The 16443-nt window shown below is 46.6% G+C and overlaps 1 protein-coding gene across 2 annotated transcripts in view; it reads left to right on the top strand.

Annotated features, from left to right (window-relative positions):
* Positions 1-16443, top strand: part of NCAPH (non-SMC condensin I complex subunit H) — a 144692-nt gene that overhangs the window by 40147 nt on the left and 88102 nt on the right. For both annotated transcript variants that reach the window (XM_033947621.1, XM_033947620.1), the window contains exon 8: positions 5899-5990. In XM_033947621.1, coding sequence (XP_033803512.1) covers positions 5899-5990 — 92 coding nt within the window. The remainder of the gene's footprint in view (positions 1-5898; positions 5991-16443) is intronic.

Genomic DNA, 16443 nt, shown 5'->3' with positions numbered 1-16443 from the left:
TGGGGGCCTCAGCAAAGACACACTCGCCTCGTTTGTCGAGGCCTGCTTCCAGACACAGCTCACATCATCGATCGAGGCATTCTTTGAGGCCCTCATCCAGGCATGCCTCGCCCCGTCGGAAGCAGCCTTTTCTTCAGTATTCCCCATCGGCTACTTCACCTCCTCCACTGCCGGAGCTCGAGGACACAATGAGATCCTTTTCTCCATCTAGATTGCCACCCTCATTGGATCCTGAAGCCTCAACATCCTCGAGTCCCTCTTGAGGCCCGGCTTTGGCTGACCAGCTGTCTATTTCTTCTTTTCTCCGTCAGATGGCAGCTGATTTGGACATTCAGCTGGACACAGGGTCCAAATTTTCCAAGGAGTATCTCGAGACCATGCATGTCCCTCAACCTCCTGCTAAATCCCTGAAGCTTCCTCTTCATAAGCTTCTGGATCAGACCTTTATCCGCTGTCTGGAAACTCCCTTTTCCATCCCAGCTGTACCAGGCAAATTGGATTCCAGATACCGGACGGTTCATCATAAGGGGTTTGATGGTGCTCAACTTTCTCATCAGTCCCTTCTGGTGGAATCGTCATTGAAGCAGTCTCACCCTTCTCAAGTCTATGCCACTGTTCCACCGGGCAGGGAGAGCAAAACGATGGACAGATTTGGTCATCGAATTTACCAGAACTCCATGATGACCTCCAGAGTCCTCAACTACAATTTTCATTTCATTACTTATTTCAAATTTTTTCTGTCCATCCTTCCCAAGTTCATGACCTACTTGGATCCTCGAGCGCATTTTGAATTCCAGGAAGTTCTGGCTTCCTTGTCCCAGCTTCGACTGCAATTACTTCAGTCCTCCTACGATGCCTTTGAGCTGTCTGCTCGGGCTACTGCGTGCTCGGTGGCCATGTGACGCCTGGCGTGGCTCAGGACCATCGACATGGACCCCAATCTGCAGGACCGGCTGGCTAATGTACCTTGAGCTGGCACTGACCTCTTTGATGAGTCCATTGAGGCTGTGACCAAGAAGCTTTCGGACCATGAGAAATCCTTTCAATCTATTCTCCGTCCTAAGCCTAAGCCAGCGCCTTCTCGCCCTTCATGCCCGCCTCTGATTTACCAACGGCGTTTCCCACCAAATCAGGCTCCTGCCACTCGTTAGCCTGTTAAGAGGCAGCATCCACAGAAGCAGCAGAAGCCTCAACCTCCTGTGCCCAAGGCTCCTCAGCTTTTTTGACTGTCTTCTAGAGAGCATAACGTCCATCGTTCTGCCCTTCCCCGTTATTCCCCCTATCGGAGGTCGTCTCCATCATTTTTACCTTCGATGGACGACTATAACCACCGACCTCTGGGTCCTTTCCATCGTCAGGGAGGGATACTCTCTTCAATTCCATCAGGTTCTTCCGGAACATCCTCCAAGAAAGTATCCTTCCTCCTCTGCCCAGAGCGACCTTCTTCAGGAAGCTCAGGCTTTGTTGCAGCTCCGAGCTATCGAACCAGCTCCTTTGGCTCAACAGAACAAGGGATTTTACTCCCGGTACTTCCTTGTTCCGAAGAAGACCGGCAATCTGTGTCCTATTTTGGATCTCAGGGTGCTCAACAAATATCTGGTCAAAGAAAAGTTTTGCATGCTGACCCTGGCATCTTTGTATCCCCTCCTCGAGCAGAATGACTGGTTATGTTCTCTGGATCTCAAGGAGGCCTATACTCACATTCCCATCCATCCGGCCTCCCGCCAATATCTCAGATTTCGGGTGGGAAATCTGCATTATCAGTACAGAGTGTTCCTCTTCGGCCTGGCCTCATCTACCAGAGACTTCACCAAGTGCCTGGTTGTGGTGGCCACAGCACTCAGAAACCATGGTCTTCAGGTATTTCCCTACCTGGACGACTGGCTCATCAAGGATTCCACGTCTCAGGGGGGATCTCCTAGCGACCCAGCGGATTATCTGGTTCCTGCAGAGTCTGGGGTTCGAGATCATCTTTCCAAAATCCAATCTTCAGCCTTCTCAGACTCTTCCATTCAAAGGAGTGTTCTGGATACTATCCAACTCAGAGCATTCCTCCCTCAGCAGCGTCTGGAAGCTCTTCTCCACCTTTGTCATACGGTGTCTTCTCGCCCGTTGACGTAGGCAGCTGTCCAGACCTACCTCGGTAATGAGACCTCGAACGCTATATACTGGTTTCAATAAGTATATATTTATTTAGCCAATCAATAACAGCTTACAGGAATAAATCATTTAGTATATAGCGTAACAGAAGGTGACCTCTAGGCCTAGAGGTCCTCTGATGTCTGTTCTGACCTCTCCCTTCTATAGGCCTGGTTTTTATACATTTCTTAGTGGCCTACACCACGTTGGTCTATATCACATGATACATCCTTATTGGCTATTTACTTATGCATTACTGCCTAACTACATTCATTTATTGGCTATTCTCATCTACGTCATGTTATATGTCCACTCTGTTTTCCGTAAAACCTACCTTTTCCCCGAAATGCCTGTTTCCCCACCATATTAGTATTTCCGAGCACAAGCCCCCCTCCCAACTTTAAACATCTCTGATACTTTCTATTAGATGATATTTCTTATGAATTCTTTCTTCTGAGAATTCTGTCTTCTGACCATGGCCTGTTTATCTCTTTATGGTATCTGGCTGGGTGGGCCTTGGTGTAAAACCACAGCTAGCCCACAGCCTCAGGACCTGTTGCTTTTTCTCTAGTTTTACTTCTACAGTAGCTAATTGAACTCATAAAACAGCATATTTCTCCATCTTTGTATGCTCTTCAGTTAATGGTGAAATATCTTTTCATAGTTAATCTACTGTTTCTATCATCTGCAGAGATAGATAAGGTAGATTTCAGTTGCAGGGGGTGAGGGCAGTTTTTCTGTAAAGAGAAAAGTGATCTTTGTCTTTTTCCCATCCCCCTTCACCTGGCTAATGTCAGGACTTACCGGGATGTATCCCATTTCACCTGGCTTGCTAATGTCAGGACTTACAGGGATGTATCCAGAGCATCCATGCTTTATTCTCTCTCACCGTCCATATCGGTGAGACACATGATGGTTCTTCTGGGCCACATGGCCTCGACAGTACACGTGACTCCTTTTGCCAGACTTCACCTTAGAATTCCTCAGTGGACCCTGGCATCTCAGTGGAATCAGGTTTCCGACCCTCTGTCTCGACACATCCAGGTCACTCCTGCTCTGTCACAGTCTCTTCGCTGGTGGATGCTCTCTTCCAATCTATCCAAAGGCTTACTTTTTCACACGCCCCCCCCCCATCAGAAGGTTTTCATGACCGACTCTTCGACTTATGCTTGGGGGGCGCATCTGGATGGTCTCCATACTCAAGGCTATTGGACCAGTACGGATCGCCTGTGCCACATCAATCTCCTGGAACTCAGGGTGATTTTCAACGCTCTCAATGCTTTCCAGCATCTGCTTCACGACCGTGTAGTCCTCATTCGCACGGACAACCAAGTCGCCATGTATTATGTCAACAAACAGGGAGGCACAGGATCGGCCTCCCTCTGTCAAGAGGCTCTGAAAGTCTGGGACTGGGTGATTCACCACAACACCTTCCTCAGAGCTGTCTACATTCAAGGGGCGGACAATGCTTTAGCGGACAACTTGAGTCATCTACTACAGCCTCACGAATGGACTCTCCATTCCACGCCCCTTCATCACATCTTCTCTCAGTGGGGGACGCCTCAGATAGACCTCCTTGCACAACTTCAAACTGCCTCAGTTCAGCTCCAGGATCTACACTCCTCATCGCCTCGAGGCAGATGCTTTTCTTCTGGAGTGGACGAATCTCTTTCTATATGCGTTTCCTCCATTTCCTCTCATTCAAAAGACTCTAGTCAAGCTGAAGTCTGACTATGACATCATGATTCTAATTGCTCCTCGGTGGCCCAGACAACCTTGGTACTCCCTTCTACTTCAACTCAGCAGCAGGGAGCCTTACTTTCTACCAGTTTTTCCCTCGCTACTTACACAACATCAGGGATCTCAGCTTCATCTCAACCTGCAGTCTCTCCACCTGACAGCTTGGTTCCTCTCAACATAGCTCCTCTCTAGTTTTCTCAAGCTGTGAGGAATGTTTTGGAAGCTTCATGAAAGCCTGCTACTAGACAATGCTATCACCAAAAATGGATTAGATTTTCTACTTGGTGTTTTTCTCAGGAGCTGCAACATTCTTCCTTATCTTCAGTTTTGGACTATCTTTTGCACTTTTCTCATTCTGGCCTCAAGTCTACTTTGATATGGGTCCATCTTAGTGCAATTGCTGCTTTCCATCAGCCTATCGAAGGGAAACCTCTCTCTGCTCATCCCATGGTTTCCAGATTCATGAAAGGACCTTTCCATGTCTATCCTCCTCTCAAACCGCCTCCAGTGGTTTGGGACCTCAATATTGTTCTTTCTCAGCTTATGAAACCTCCTTTTGAACCCATTGACAAGGCTCATCTGAAGTACCTCACTTGGAAAGTGGTGTTTCTCGTTATCCTCACTTCTGCTCGACGGGTCAGTGAGCTCCAAGCTTTGGTTGCGGATCCACCTTTTACAGTGTTCCGTCATGACAAGGTGGTTCTTCGCACTCATCCGAAGTTCCTTCCTAAAGTTGTCTCAGAATTTCATCTCAACCAATCCATTGTTCTTCCAGTGTTCTTTCCAAAGCCTCATTCTCATCCTGGAGAATCATCTCTTCATACTCTGGATTGTAAACCTGCTTTGGCTTTCTATTTGGACCACACCAAACCATACAGAACTGCTCCTCAACTTTTCATCTCCTTTGATCCGAACAAGTTGGGACGCCCTATTTCTAAGCGCACCATCTCCAACTGGATGGCGGCTTGTATCTCTTTCTGCTATGCCCAGGCTGGATTACCCCTTCACAGTAAAGTCACAGCCCATAAGGTCAGAGCAATGGCAGCCTCTGTAGCTTTCCTCAGATCGACACCGATTGAGGAGATTTGTAAAGATGCCACTTGGTCCTCAGTTCATGCCTTCACCTCACACTATTGTCTGGATACCTTCTCCAGACGGGTTGGACAGTTTGGCCAAACAGTGTTACAAAATTTGTTCTCCTAAGTTGCCAACTCTCCCACCATCCCATTTGGGTTAGTTTGAAGGTCACCCACTAGTGAGAATACCTACCTGCTTGTCCTGGGATAAAGCAATGTTACTTACCGTAACAGTTGTTATCCAGAGACAGCAGGCAGCTATTCTCACGTCCCACCCACTTCCCCTGGGTTGGTTTCTCTGCTAGCTATCTGAACTGAGGAGACACGCCCTGCGCTGGGCGGGAAGGCATTCGCGCATGCGCGGTGCGGGCAACTCTAAACTTCGAGTTTCTTCAAGCAAGACTGCTTATGAGGCGTCCGCATCGGAGCTCCGTTAGATCACGTCACCCACTTGTGAGAATAGCTGCCTGCTGTCCCTGGATAACAAATGTTACGGTAAGTAACTGTGCTCTATACCCTTCTACTAGAAAGATTATTGAGGTAAGAACCTAATCTTCCCATACTGAGCTTATAAAGCTAGCAGAAGTATGCCATGTATAAATTCAAGAAGGTTATAAATTATGAACTCAAATCACTAGAATATGATTTTGACCCAATGCTTATTAGAAAATCTCTTTGGAGATGAGGTTCAAGAGTCTACGATCTTCTTTTTGCTCTTTTTACTATATTCAGATAGTTTAATGTTATAATTGCAACAGAGAATGAGAGTTATTTCAATGTCAGCTATGAATCAAATAATGTAGTCAACACAGTTTATTTCTAAGATGTAAAGATAACATAAATGAAAAGCTTTCAACATTTATTGATGATCTTTGTCATAAGAGAGCCTGTGCTAATTGATCAAGAGCTGATTATTTCTCTCTGACCTTTTATGTTGTCTTAGATGCCTTACTGAAGTGTGCAGAGAAGCGTCCAATCTGTCCCTCTCTAGCTGGATTTCACTTTACTCGATGGGAAATCAATGCTCATGATGATGTATGTATGTATGAGGTGTATGGCTTTCTGTGAGAAGGTTCCATATGATTTATACTCGAAAGAATAGTGTAGCCTCTAAGAGGGTAATTTTATAACAGGCCACTTATGTGGCAGGTATATGCATAAGTTACATTATATTAGTGACTTTTATTCCGCCATTACCTTGCGGTTCAAGGCGGATTACATAAGAGGTTATCTGAACAGAGTTGAGCAGGTTACTTCGGGGGATTGAAATGCTTCCTACAGTGTTAGTTTGTCTTGATGGATTTCTTGAATAGCAGGGTTTTTATTTCTTTTCTGAAAGTTTTGTAGTCTGGTGTCGTGATCAGTAGATTGGATAGTTGGTGGTCTAGTTTCGCTGCTTGCGTGGCCAGTAGGCCATCGTACATTTTTTTAGTTTGACATCTCTGATTGGGGGTGTGTGTGAATGGTGTCTGGGTTCTCTTTTGCCTGGTTGTGGTAGTTTGGATAAGGCGGTTGTTCAAGTAGGCTGGGCTGTCTCCATTCATGGCTTTAAATAGTAGACAGTAAAATTTGAATAGTATTCTTGCTTGTATTGGGAGCCAGTGTGAGTCGAGGGATGTGGTCGTATTTCTTCAGCGAATAGTTGTAGTTGTTTTATCATGACTGCGGGGCAGGGGAGATAGAGGATGTTGCAGTAGTCTAGAAGTCCTAGGACTAAGAATTGGACCATGAGCTGGAATTGTTTTCTGTTGAAGAATTTTCGGATTTGCCTTAAGTTTCGCATGACCGTGAATGTTTTCTGTTGAAGAATTTTCGGATTTGCCTTAAGTTTCGCTTGACCGTGAATGTTTTCTGTTGAAGAATTTTCTGATTTGCCTTAAGTTTTGCATGATCGTGAATAATTTCTGTTGTTTTATTGATTTGTGGTTGTATGGTATAGCATTTGTCTATCATTGCTCTCAGAAGTCTTAGGGTGGGTTGAATGGGGTATGTGATTGAGTTTATTACTAAGTTTGTTATGATTGGGGTTTTGTTTTTTTGAGAAGTATAAATTTTGTTTTGTCTAGGTTAAGTTTTAGGTTGTATTCTTTCATCCATGCTGCCACTGTTTCTAGTGTTCTATGTTGTGTTTCTGTCATGGAGGGTGCTGGTTGATCAAAAGGACGGAGGATGGTGATTTTGTCTGCATAGCTATAAGAAGTTAAGCCTACTTTGTCTAGGCAGGTGCCGAGGGATGCAATGTAGAGACTGAGGAGTGTTGGGGATAATGGCGACCCTTGGGGTACGCCGCAGGGGCTGGACCATGGTTCTGATTTTTCTTTGTTTGTCTTACTCTGTAGGTCCTGGATTATAGGAATCCTTGAAACATCTTTGCATCTTTCCTGTGATTCCTATTGTTTCTAGTATTTGTAATAGAATGCCATGGTCTACCAGGTCAAATGCTGCAGTGAGTGCATTTTTTTTGCCTGTGCTGATGTGTTGTCTAACTGTGTCCAGGAGGGAACCTAGTAGTGTCTTTGTGCTGTAGTTGGTTCTGAAACCAGACTCTGTAGGGTGGAGTAAGTTGTTGTTTTCTAGGTAGTTGGTGAGGTGTTTAGCTACAAGGCCTTCCATTAGCTTGACATATAATGGTATTGAGGCTATGGGTCTGTAGTTGGATGGTAGATCTGTTGCTACTTTTGGATCTTGTATGATCGGGGTGATGATGATTTTGCTGAGGTCTTGTGGAAAAAGGCTATCTGTGAGCAGGTATTGTATGAGGAGAGTGCGGAATTTTGGGCTGGAGGTTTTTAACTGGTATGGAGGGCAATGGTTGAGGTTGCAAGCTGCGTGGCTGTATTTTTTGTATAGTCTGTTTAGGTCGGACCATTGTATTGTGGTGAAGTCGGACCAGGTTCTGTCTGCTGCAGCGGATTCTTTTTCAGTGGGGGGGCATTGTGATCTCATCAAGGTGGATTGGGGTTCCTGCGAAGGTGGATTGGGGTTCCTGGCTGTTGTAATTTTGTTTCTAAAGTATTCAGCTAGAAGGGTGGCTGAAGGGGGTGGAGTGTCGTTATCGGCCAGGCAGGATTTAGTGTCTGAGTTCTTTTAGTAATTGGAATAGTTTTTTGTCTTCAACTTCTATGCCTATTTGGTTGGTTGTAGGAATGCCCCACAAAGGAAACACACACAAGCAGTCTTAGAATCGGGAGGAGGCGCTAGTAAGGGCTAGCTCCGAATCCCTATTTATTATGCTTCTAAGCTAATGACATCATAGTAACTCCCTCGTTTACACATCTCATGATTGGTGGATACAAAGATACATGGTTTTACATTGGTGGATACAAAGATAGGAACATGCTTTTTACCTTGTGATTACCTCGTGATCATCCTCCAACTCAGCTCTTAGACAAGGGCCTGATTAACACGTGGACAGGGCCTGAGTCTTTGCACATATGCAATGCCTTTCAGCTGATATCCTTACCAAATAAGGACAGCTCAAATAAGATAAGCATGTGACAGTCCAAAGGTTATAATGCAGCTCCTTAGCCTTAAGCTGTAAGCAAAGTCTGATTGCTGCCCATATAAGGGATTCTTAAACAAGATAAGAGATAAGATAAGGGTTAATATGTAGCAAAAGTCTTGTGACAAGATGCTAGTATTTTTCCTTTACTTAGAACAGCTGCATGGCAAGAAGGGAGAGGGAATGAGAAACAGGGCCTCAGATCCAAACACAGGCCTAGATCCACACACAGGTCTAGATCCGCACACAGGGCCTAGGTCAGTGTGCCGACCTGGCCTGCGTTCAGAACCGCCTGTGTGCTGACCCTGCCTGTGTTCTGATGCCCTGAATCAAAACTTACCAGATCTCCATCCCTACAGTTGGTGTAGTGTGTCCTTCTCTTCTTTTAGCTTTTGCTTGTATTGTATTGTTGGTTTGTAGGAAAGTAAGCATTCCTTCATTTATGCGTGCTCTTTTTTATGGATATATGTCACAGTTTTATGCATGTATTTTAGCTTGCGAGGGCTAACTCTGCTCAAATTCTCCCCCCTTAGTGCTCAGTGTGGATAACTTCAAGCATATGCAAACTAAGCTTATTTACATATAATCAAGGCAGTTTTATAAAAAGGTTATTCTTTAGCGCCTCTCAAGACCGGCACAGTTCACTGGTGGTAATAGCTCACCATGACCAGAAGGTGGAGACTGAGACAAACTTTTGGCTGTAGTACAATTGGCTCTGCAGTCCCCCTAGACCAGTGGTCTCAAACTTAAACCCTTTGCGGGGCCACATTTTGGATTTGTAGGTACTTGGAGTGCCGCAGAAAAAATAGTTAATGCCTTATTAAAGAAATGACAATTTTGCATGAGGTAAAACTCTTTATAGTTTATAAAACTTTCCTTTAACAGTTAAAAGGAAAGATATATAAACTATAAAGAGTTTTACTTCATGCAAAATTGTCATTTCTTTAATAAGACATTAACTATTTTTTCTATGGCCCTCCAAGTACTCTATTTTTTTCTGCAGCACTCACATTTAAAGTTCAATATCTTTTCTTTCTCAAAACAGGCACATTTCAATCACTAAATTGAAAATAAAATCATTTTCCTACCTTTGTTTGGTAATTTCATCAGTCTCTGGTTGCACTTTATTCTTCTGACTGTGCATCCAATACTTCTTCCCTTCTTTCAGCCTCCTGTATGCTTCCTCTCCTCCAGACCTCATTCCCTCCCCCAACTTTTTCTTTCTTTCTCTGTCTGTCTTTCTCTGATTCCGTGCCCCATTTTTTGCTTTGTTTCTGGTTCCCTGTCCCCCCTCCTTCTTTCTTCCTTCCTCCGTGCCCCATTTTTTGCTTTCTTTTTCTGGCTCTCTGTCCCCACCCCACCTTCTTTCTTTCTTTCATCCTTCCTTCCTTCCTGCCCTCCCCCATGCCACCGCCACTGCAGAATAGGCTGCTGCTGCTGCCGCTATCGGGAACAGGCCATCTCCCTGCTTCTCTTCTGCACGGGGCCGACCAACTCTCGCTGCCCGAGGTCAATTCTAACGTCGGAAAGGACGTTCCGGGCAGCCAGGCAGCGATTAGCTAGCCAGAACGTCCTCTCGATGTCAGAATTGACGTCGGGCTGCCAGAGTTGGTCGGCCCTGCAGGGAAGAGAACAGTGGACCGCCCTCCCCCTTGGTACGCCACTGGAGCAGCAGCGTGTCTGGCGGCTCGTTCGTTCAAAGCCGCGGGTGGCGGCTCCTTGCGAGATCCGCGCCTGCGTCTGAAGCCTCTCTGATGTGACATCAGAGAGGCTTCCGATGCAGGAGTGGATAGCGCAAGGAGCCGCCAACCCACGGCTTTGAGCGAACGAGCCGGCTGCTGCTCCAAAAGGAAGAGAATGATGGCCTCCAGACCGCGGGCCGCAAATAAACCTGGAGAGCCACATGTGGCCTGCGGGCCGCGTGTTTGAGACCACTGCCCTAGACAGTCTGTTCTCAGTCTCCAGCAGGTGTGGTAAGCTGTTGAAGTTTTCCCTTGGTTAGTGTAGTGCTGTTGGAAGTTGTGTCGTGGCTTGGTGCCGGACTGAGCTTGGGGGGAACCTTTTGGGGGTCCATCCGACCTTGGGGGTGTCACACTCGATGGGGGTCAAGTCCCTCCCCCTATTTCTTCCACCTCACCAACATTTTGTAGAGGTGCCTCAGCTGTAAGCCTTGCTACCAATACCGGCAACGCATATGGCTTAGAGAGCCAGTGGAGTCGGTTCTGGAAAGAAAAAATCCTGAGGCAATGCCAGTCTGAAGGGAGCCTTCTATTCTTTATGCTTGTGTTTCTATTCTTAACCGGCACCTTTCTTTTAGCTAGATTGTGTATTGCACAATGAGCACTTTTAAAGGGAAGAAATTCTTATTGCGCTCCAGATGTGAGGTCGATGTGGCTGCCTGTGTTTGAGGTGTGACGGCTGCCGTGAAGGGGAATCCTTGTTGGCTTCAGGTGCCGGCGTCCAGGGATCCCCTCTGTGAGTGCCTCGCATGCCAGCAGCATAGTTGATTTTTGCTTGGCTATTTGTAAAGACTGATTGTAAGAGGGACTGCACAGCCCACTTATATTGATGCCAAAAGTCAGTGTCTTAGTCTCCACCTGCTGGCAGAGGAGCGTAAACCCATCCATTTCTATGCCTGTTTGAAGGGACTAAAAGAAACTTATGAGATTCTGGGATTATCTCGGGGGTAGGAAGGTGGTTAGATTTAAATTTATAGTGTAAGGATGTGTGGTAGATAATTTTTAAGGCAGTGGGTAAGTGGTTGGTGAGCACTTTGTTAAGAGAATGTATTTATAACTTTATTGGTGATATTTAACACTAGCAAAAAATGTTTTTAAATTTTAAATAAATAAAGGATATACTCAAGGATGGCTGACACTGGCAAGATTGTTGAGGAGAAGGAAACTTTCTGCATATCTGGTGGCCATGTGAGAATATAATAGAGTTTTGGGAACAGATAGGAAGTTAAATAAGATAATCAGTAGAGGAGGTAGTAAGAATGAAAGCAAAAATCTGTCTGTAGGGATTTTTCTGTGAAGACTGGAGAAGGGGAAGAGATACTTGGTTAACATAGGTATTGCTTTGGCTTGTTGTGCAATAACAGGATATTGGAAACAAAGGGAGGCTCCTATTATTAGATATTAGCAATATAGCACAAATGGAAAATTAACAGATATACACAATAATAGATAACAACAATGGAGAAGAATGACAATAGCTGACCTATTATTGCATTATTGACACTGTGAGAAGGGAGGAAGGGGCATAGTGAAGAACAAGAGGGGATTTAAATAGTATGGGGAGGAGGGAAGAGTGGGCTTCAGGAGGAAAAATGGTGTGCATAGGGGCATAGGAATAAGGGAGGGAGGGTTTAAGTGATGGGAAGCTGATATAGGTGGGAGGAGAATAAATATTAGATGGACATTAATGTCCAGATAGTAAGAGTTGGGGAATGAAAATGTTGTGTTTGGTGGAAAAAGGCCTGTTTGAAATTTTTAATCCAAACATACAAAAAAAACCCTTAAAGTTCCCCAAACAAAAACACTAACAAAATTGGTTGCTGTCTGTTGCCTATTCTATCTTCTTTCTCCCCCCCCCCTTTTTTTTTTTTTTTAGTTAGACAAACTGCTAGAAATTCTCATATGTGAGAATATCCTGCTTGTCCTCACAAAAGCTAAGTTGTTTACCAGTAATAGGTGTTCTCCCAAGACATCAGGATTGAAATCTTCTTCGAAAAAGAACAATTCAGACTCATAGTCCAATACCTAGTCCTAAGTCTAATGGATTATTGCAATATCCTCTACCTTTCTTGTCCCACCTACCTAATAAAACAACTACAGACCGTGCAGAACACTGCCCTCAGAATGATCTATTCCCTTGGAAAATTTGACCACATCACCAATGCCTTCCTAGACTCACACTGGCTTCCAATACAAGTCTGCATCCAATTCAAACTATACTGCATGTTATTCAAAACATTAAACGGAACGGCACCCACCCACCTAAACAACCGTCTAAACAGGAACCTCTCAACCAGACAGAGGAGAACCCAATCCCCTTTCTCCTACCCCCCTTTTAAAGGAACTAAACGCAAAAAGATGTATGACAACTTACTAGCAACACATGCAGCTAAATTGGATCCCACCATCACCAACCTACTGACAGCTTCAACTGACCTCAAGGCTTTCCGCAAATAAATCAAGACCCTACTATTCAAGAAATTCACCCAAATGTCCTAACCCCTTCCTTTTCCCCTCTCGCCCCCTCTTAGCATCCTCACATCAAAATTGTTTTAGACCTTACGCCTTTAATTGTATTCCTCTTACTGGAAAAGTCCAGCTATCTTTTTGTTGTACTAGGTCCAACATCTTTAATTGTATTTCTCTTCCTGGAAATGTCCAGTTATCTTTTTGATGTAATCCGCTTAGAACTGCAAGGTACAGGCAGAATATAAGCCATTAATGAAATGTAATGTAAATCATTACAGTACCCTGCCACCTTTTTTAAGATTTGTCTTCCCTAAATATTATGTACTAGTACTTTATTAAACTAAGATGTCCCAACATGATGACAGGATAGGATGTCCCATGTGCAGACTACAATGGCAAAAAGTTCTACATAGTAACATAGTAGATGACAGCAGATAAAGACCCGAATGGTCCATGCAGTCTGCCCAACCTGATACAATTTAAATTTTTTTTCTTAGCTATTTCTGGGCAAGAATCCAAAGCTCTACCCGGTACTGTGCTTGGGTTCGTACTGCCGAAATCTCTGTTAAAACCTACTCCAGCCCATCTACACCCTCCCAGCCACTGAAGCCCTCCCAAGCCCATCCCCCACCAAACGGCCATACACAGACACAGACTGTGCAAGTTTGCCCAGTACTTGCCTTAGTTCAATATTTAATATTATTTTCTAATTCTAGATCCTCTGTGTTCATCCCAAGCTTCTTTGAACTCAGTCACAGTTTTACTCTCCACCAACTCTCTCGGGAGCGCATTCCAGGCATCCTCCACCCTCTCCGTAAAGTAGAATTATCCCAGGACAAGCAGGCAGGTATTCTTACTAGTGGGTGACGTCATCCAACGGAGCCCCAATCCGGACATCTCACAAGCATACTTGCTTGTAGAAACTTTTAGAAGTTTTGAGTTGCCCACACCGTGCATGCGCGAGTGCCTTCCCGCTCGATGCACCAGGCGCGTCTCCTCAGTTCTTTCTCTTCTGCGAAGCTGAGAAGTCTGTCTTTGACTCTCTGCGCAAAGTTCCTTCACTTGTGCCTTCTGTGCCTGCGGTTTTGAGTTTTTTTGGGGCTCATTATCGTTGGCTCACGTTGCGTTTTCTTGTTTAAAAAAAAAAAAAAAATTCTTTTGATCGTTCGATCGGGCAGGCCATGTGGCCGTGGCCCCGCAGCTTCGATCTTGCGACTGAGCTTTTTCGGCCTATGTCCCGACCTGTTACCGGTTTTAAAAAGTGTGTCAAGTGCCAGTGCGCGATTTTGTTGACGGACCCTCATCGACGCTGTCTTCAGTGTCTCGGGCCTCAACATCTTCCAAAATCGTGCCGGCCTTGCTCCACATTTACAGCACGTGCTTTTAAGCGTCGCTGCATTTTGTGGGAGTCGCTGTTTAGCATGGAGGTGTCCCCGGAGCTGCCCTCATCGCAGAGCACCAAGCCTTCGACTTCTGCTTCATCATCTTCGGCTGCGGTGCCTTCCACTGTCTCCTCAGGTCAGATAACGCAGCCTCCCATTCCTCCAGTGGTGCTCAAGGTGCCCAAGGATTCTAAGCCCAAGCCCACTGGAGGCTGAGTTAGCGATGTCTGTGCTGGAGGTCCCATTGTGGATGCGGATCTCTCTTTGCCGGCTTCGTTCCATGCCATGATGGAGAAGCAATTTGTCAAGCTCTTTACTAAGATTGGGCCGACGCATCTCTCCCAGATCCAACCTGAGCACGCGGAAGCCTCCTGCGAGGTCGAGCCGCCTCCGGTGCCTCCTCGGCGCACACTCTCGCTGCTGGGAGCAGAGTCTCGGCGAGTGTCTGGTCTAGCTTCGGGGCATGCCTCGCAAGGCCTCTTGCCTGGACCGGAGCCTTCCTCCTCGATGCCGAGCCTCGAGCCTTGGGGAGCGCCTCGGGGGGTTTCGTCTTAGCCTCCGTTGCTTCGATCCACAGCCTCCAGTCCCATCTACTCGGTGGCTGCCTTGTCTGGGCTTTGCTCGCCTCGACGCTCGATGCCTGCTTCTCGACACAGTTCCGGTCGTTGATTGAGGCATTCATCGAGACATGCCTCGCCTCGTCGTAAGCAGCCTTTTTGGGAGTTTTCACCGGATTACTCGCCTCCTCCTCCTATGCCGGAACTCAAGGACTTCTGGGGTTCGTTCTCTCCCTGCCAGTCCTCGGCCTCGGCGGACCAGGCCACCTCGTCTTCTTCGAGCCCGTCTCGAGGCCCGGCCCTTGCTGACCAGTTGTCCTTCTCGTCCTTCCTGAGGCAGATGGCGGTGGACCTGGATATCACCCTGGATTCGGGTTCCAAGTTTTCTAAGGAGTATTTGGAGACGATGCATCTTCCCCAACCTCCTGCTGAGTCTCTCCGTCTGCCTCTACATAAGCTTCTGGACCAGACTTTCATGAGATGCTTTGAGACTTCATACTCCATCCCTGCGGTCCCAGGGAAGTTGGATGCCAAGTACCACACGGTGCACCATAAGGGCTTCGACAGGGCGCAGCTCTCTCACCAGTTCCTATTAGTTGAATCCTCCTTGAAGCGGTCTCATCCCTCCCAGATCTATGCCTCCACTCCTCCTGGCTGGGAGGGCAAAACCATGGACAGATTTGGCAGGCGCATCTACCAGAACTCGATGATGGCTTCTCGAGTCCTGAATTACCTACTTTGAGGTTTTTCTCTCCATTCTTCAAAAGTTTTTGCCCTCTTTGGACTCTCAGGCTCGCTTCGAGTACTCGGAGGTCCTGGCGTCGTTGTCCCAACGACGCCTGCAGATGATGCAATCGTCTTACAACGCCTTTGAACTCTCGGCCAGAGCTGCTGCTTGTTTGGTGGCCATGAGACGCTTGGCGTGGCTTCGGACCATTGATATGGACCCGAATCTCCAGGACAGGCTAGCGAATGTTCCCTGTGCGGGAGCGGATCTTTTCGACGAGTCCATCGAGGCGGCGACGGAGAAGCTGTCCAAACATGAAAAATCTTTTCAATCTATTCTCCGCCAGAAGCCCAAGCCTGCTATCACTCGTCCATCTTGCCCGCCTATGATCTATCAGAGGCGCTACCTGCCGAAGCAGGCCCCCGCCATCCGTCCGCCTGTGAAGAGGCAGCACCAGCAGAAGCCCCAACAAAAGCCTCAACCTTCTGCTGTCCCCAAGGCTCCCCAGCCTTTTTGACTGTCTCGTAGGGAGCATAACTTCCATCGTTCTGCCCTCCCCGCTTTTTCCCATCAGAGGTCATCTCCATCATTTTTACCATCGATGGACGACTATTACCACCGACCTCTGGGTCCTTTCCATCGTAAGAGAGGGATACTCTCTTCAGTTCCATCAATTTCCTCCGGAACATCCTCCAAGAGAGTATCCTTCCAACTTAACCCAGACCACCCTTCTTCTTCAGGAAGCTCAGGCTTTGCTCCGGCTTTGTGCCGTCGAGCCGGTCCCTGTGGACCAACAGAACAAGGGTTTTTACTCCCGGTACTTCCTTGTTCTGAAGAAGACGGGCCACCTGCGTCCTATTTTGGACCTCAGGGTGCTCAACAAGTTTCTGGTCAGGGAGAAGTTTCGCATGTTGACCCTGGCTTCTCTCTATCCCCTCCTCGAGCAGAATGACTGGTTATGCTCCCTGGATCTCAAGGAGGCCTACACTCATATTCCCATCCATCCGGCCTCCCGTCAATACCTCAGATTTCGGATGGGACATCGTCATCTTCAGTACAGAGTGCTCCCTTTCGGCCTGGCTTCGTCTCCCAGAGTCTTCACCAAGTGCCTC

Source organism: Geotrypetes seraphini, chromosome 6 (genome assembly GCF_902459505.1).
Source record: "Geotrypetes seraphini chromosome 6, aGeoSer1.1, whole genome shotgun sequence".
NCBI classification, from domain to species: Eukaryota; Metazoa; Chordata; class Amphibia; order Gymnophiona; family Dermophiidae; genus Geotrypetes; species Geotrypetes seraphini.
Note: the sequence above shows the minus strand (reverse complement) of the source record. Positions and strands in the feature narration are given on the sequence as shown.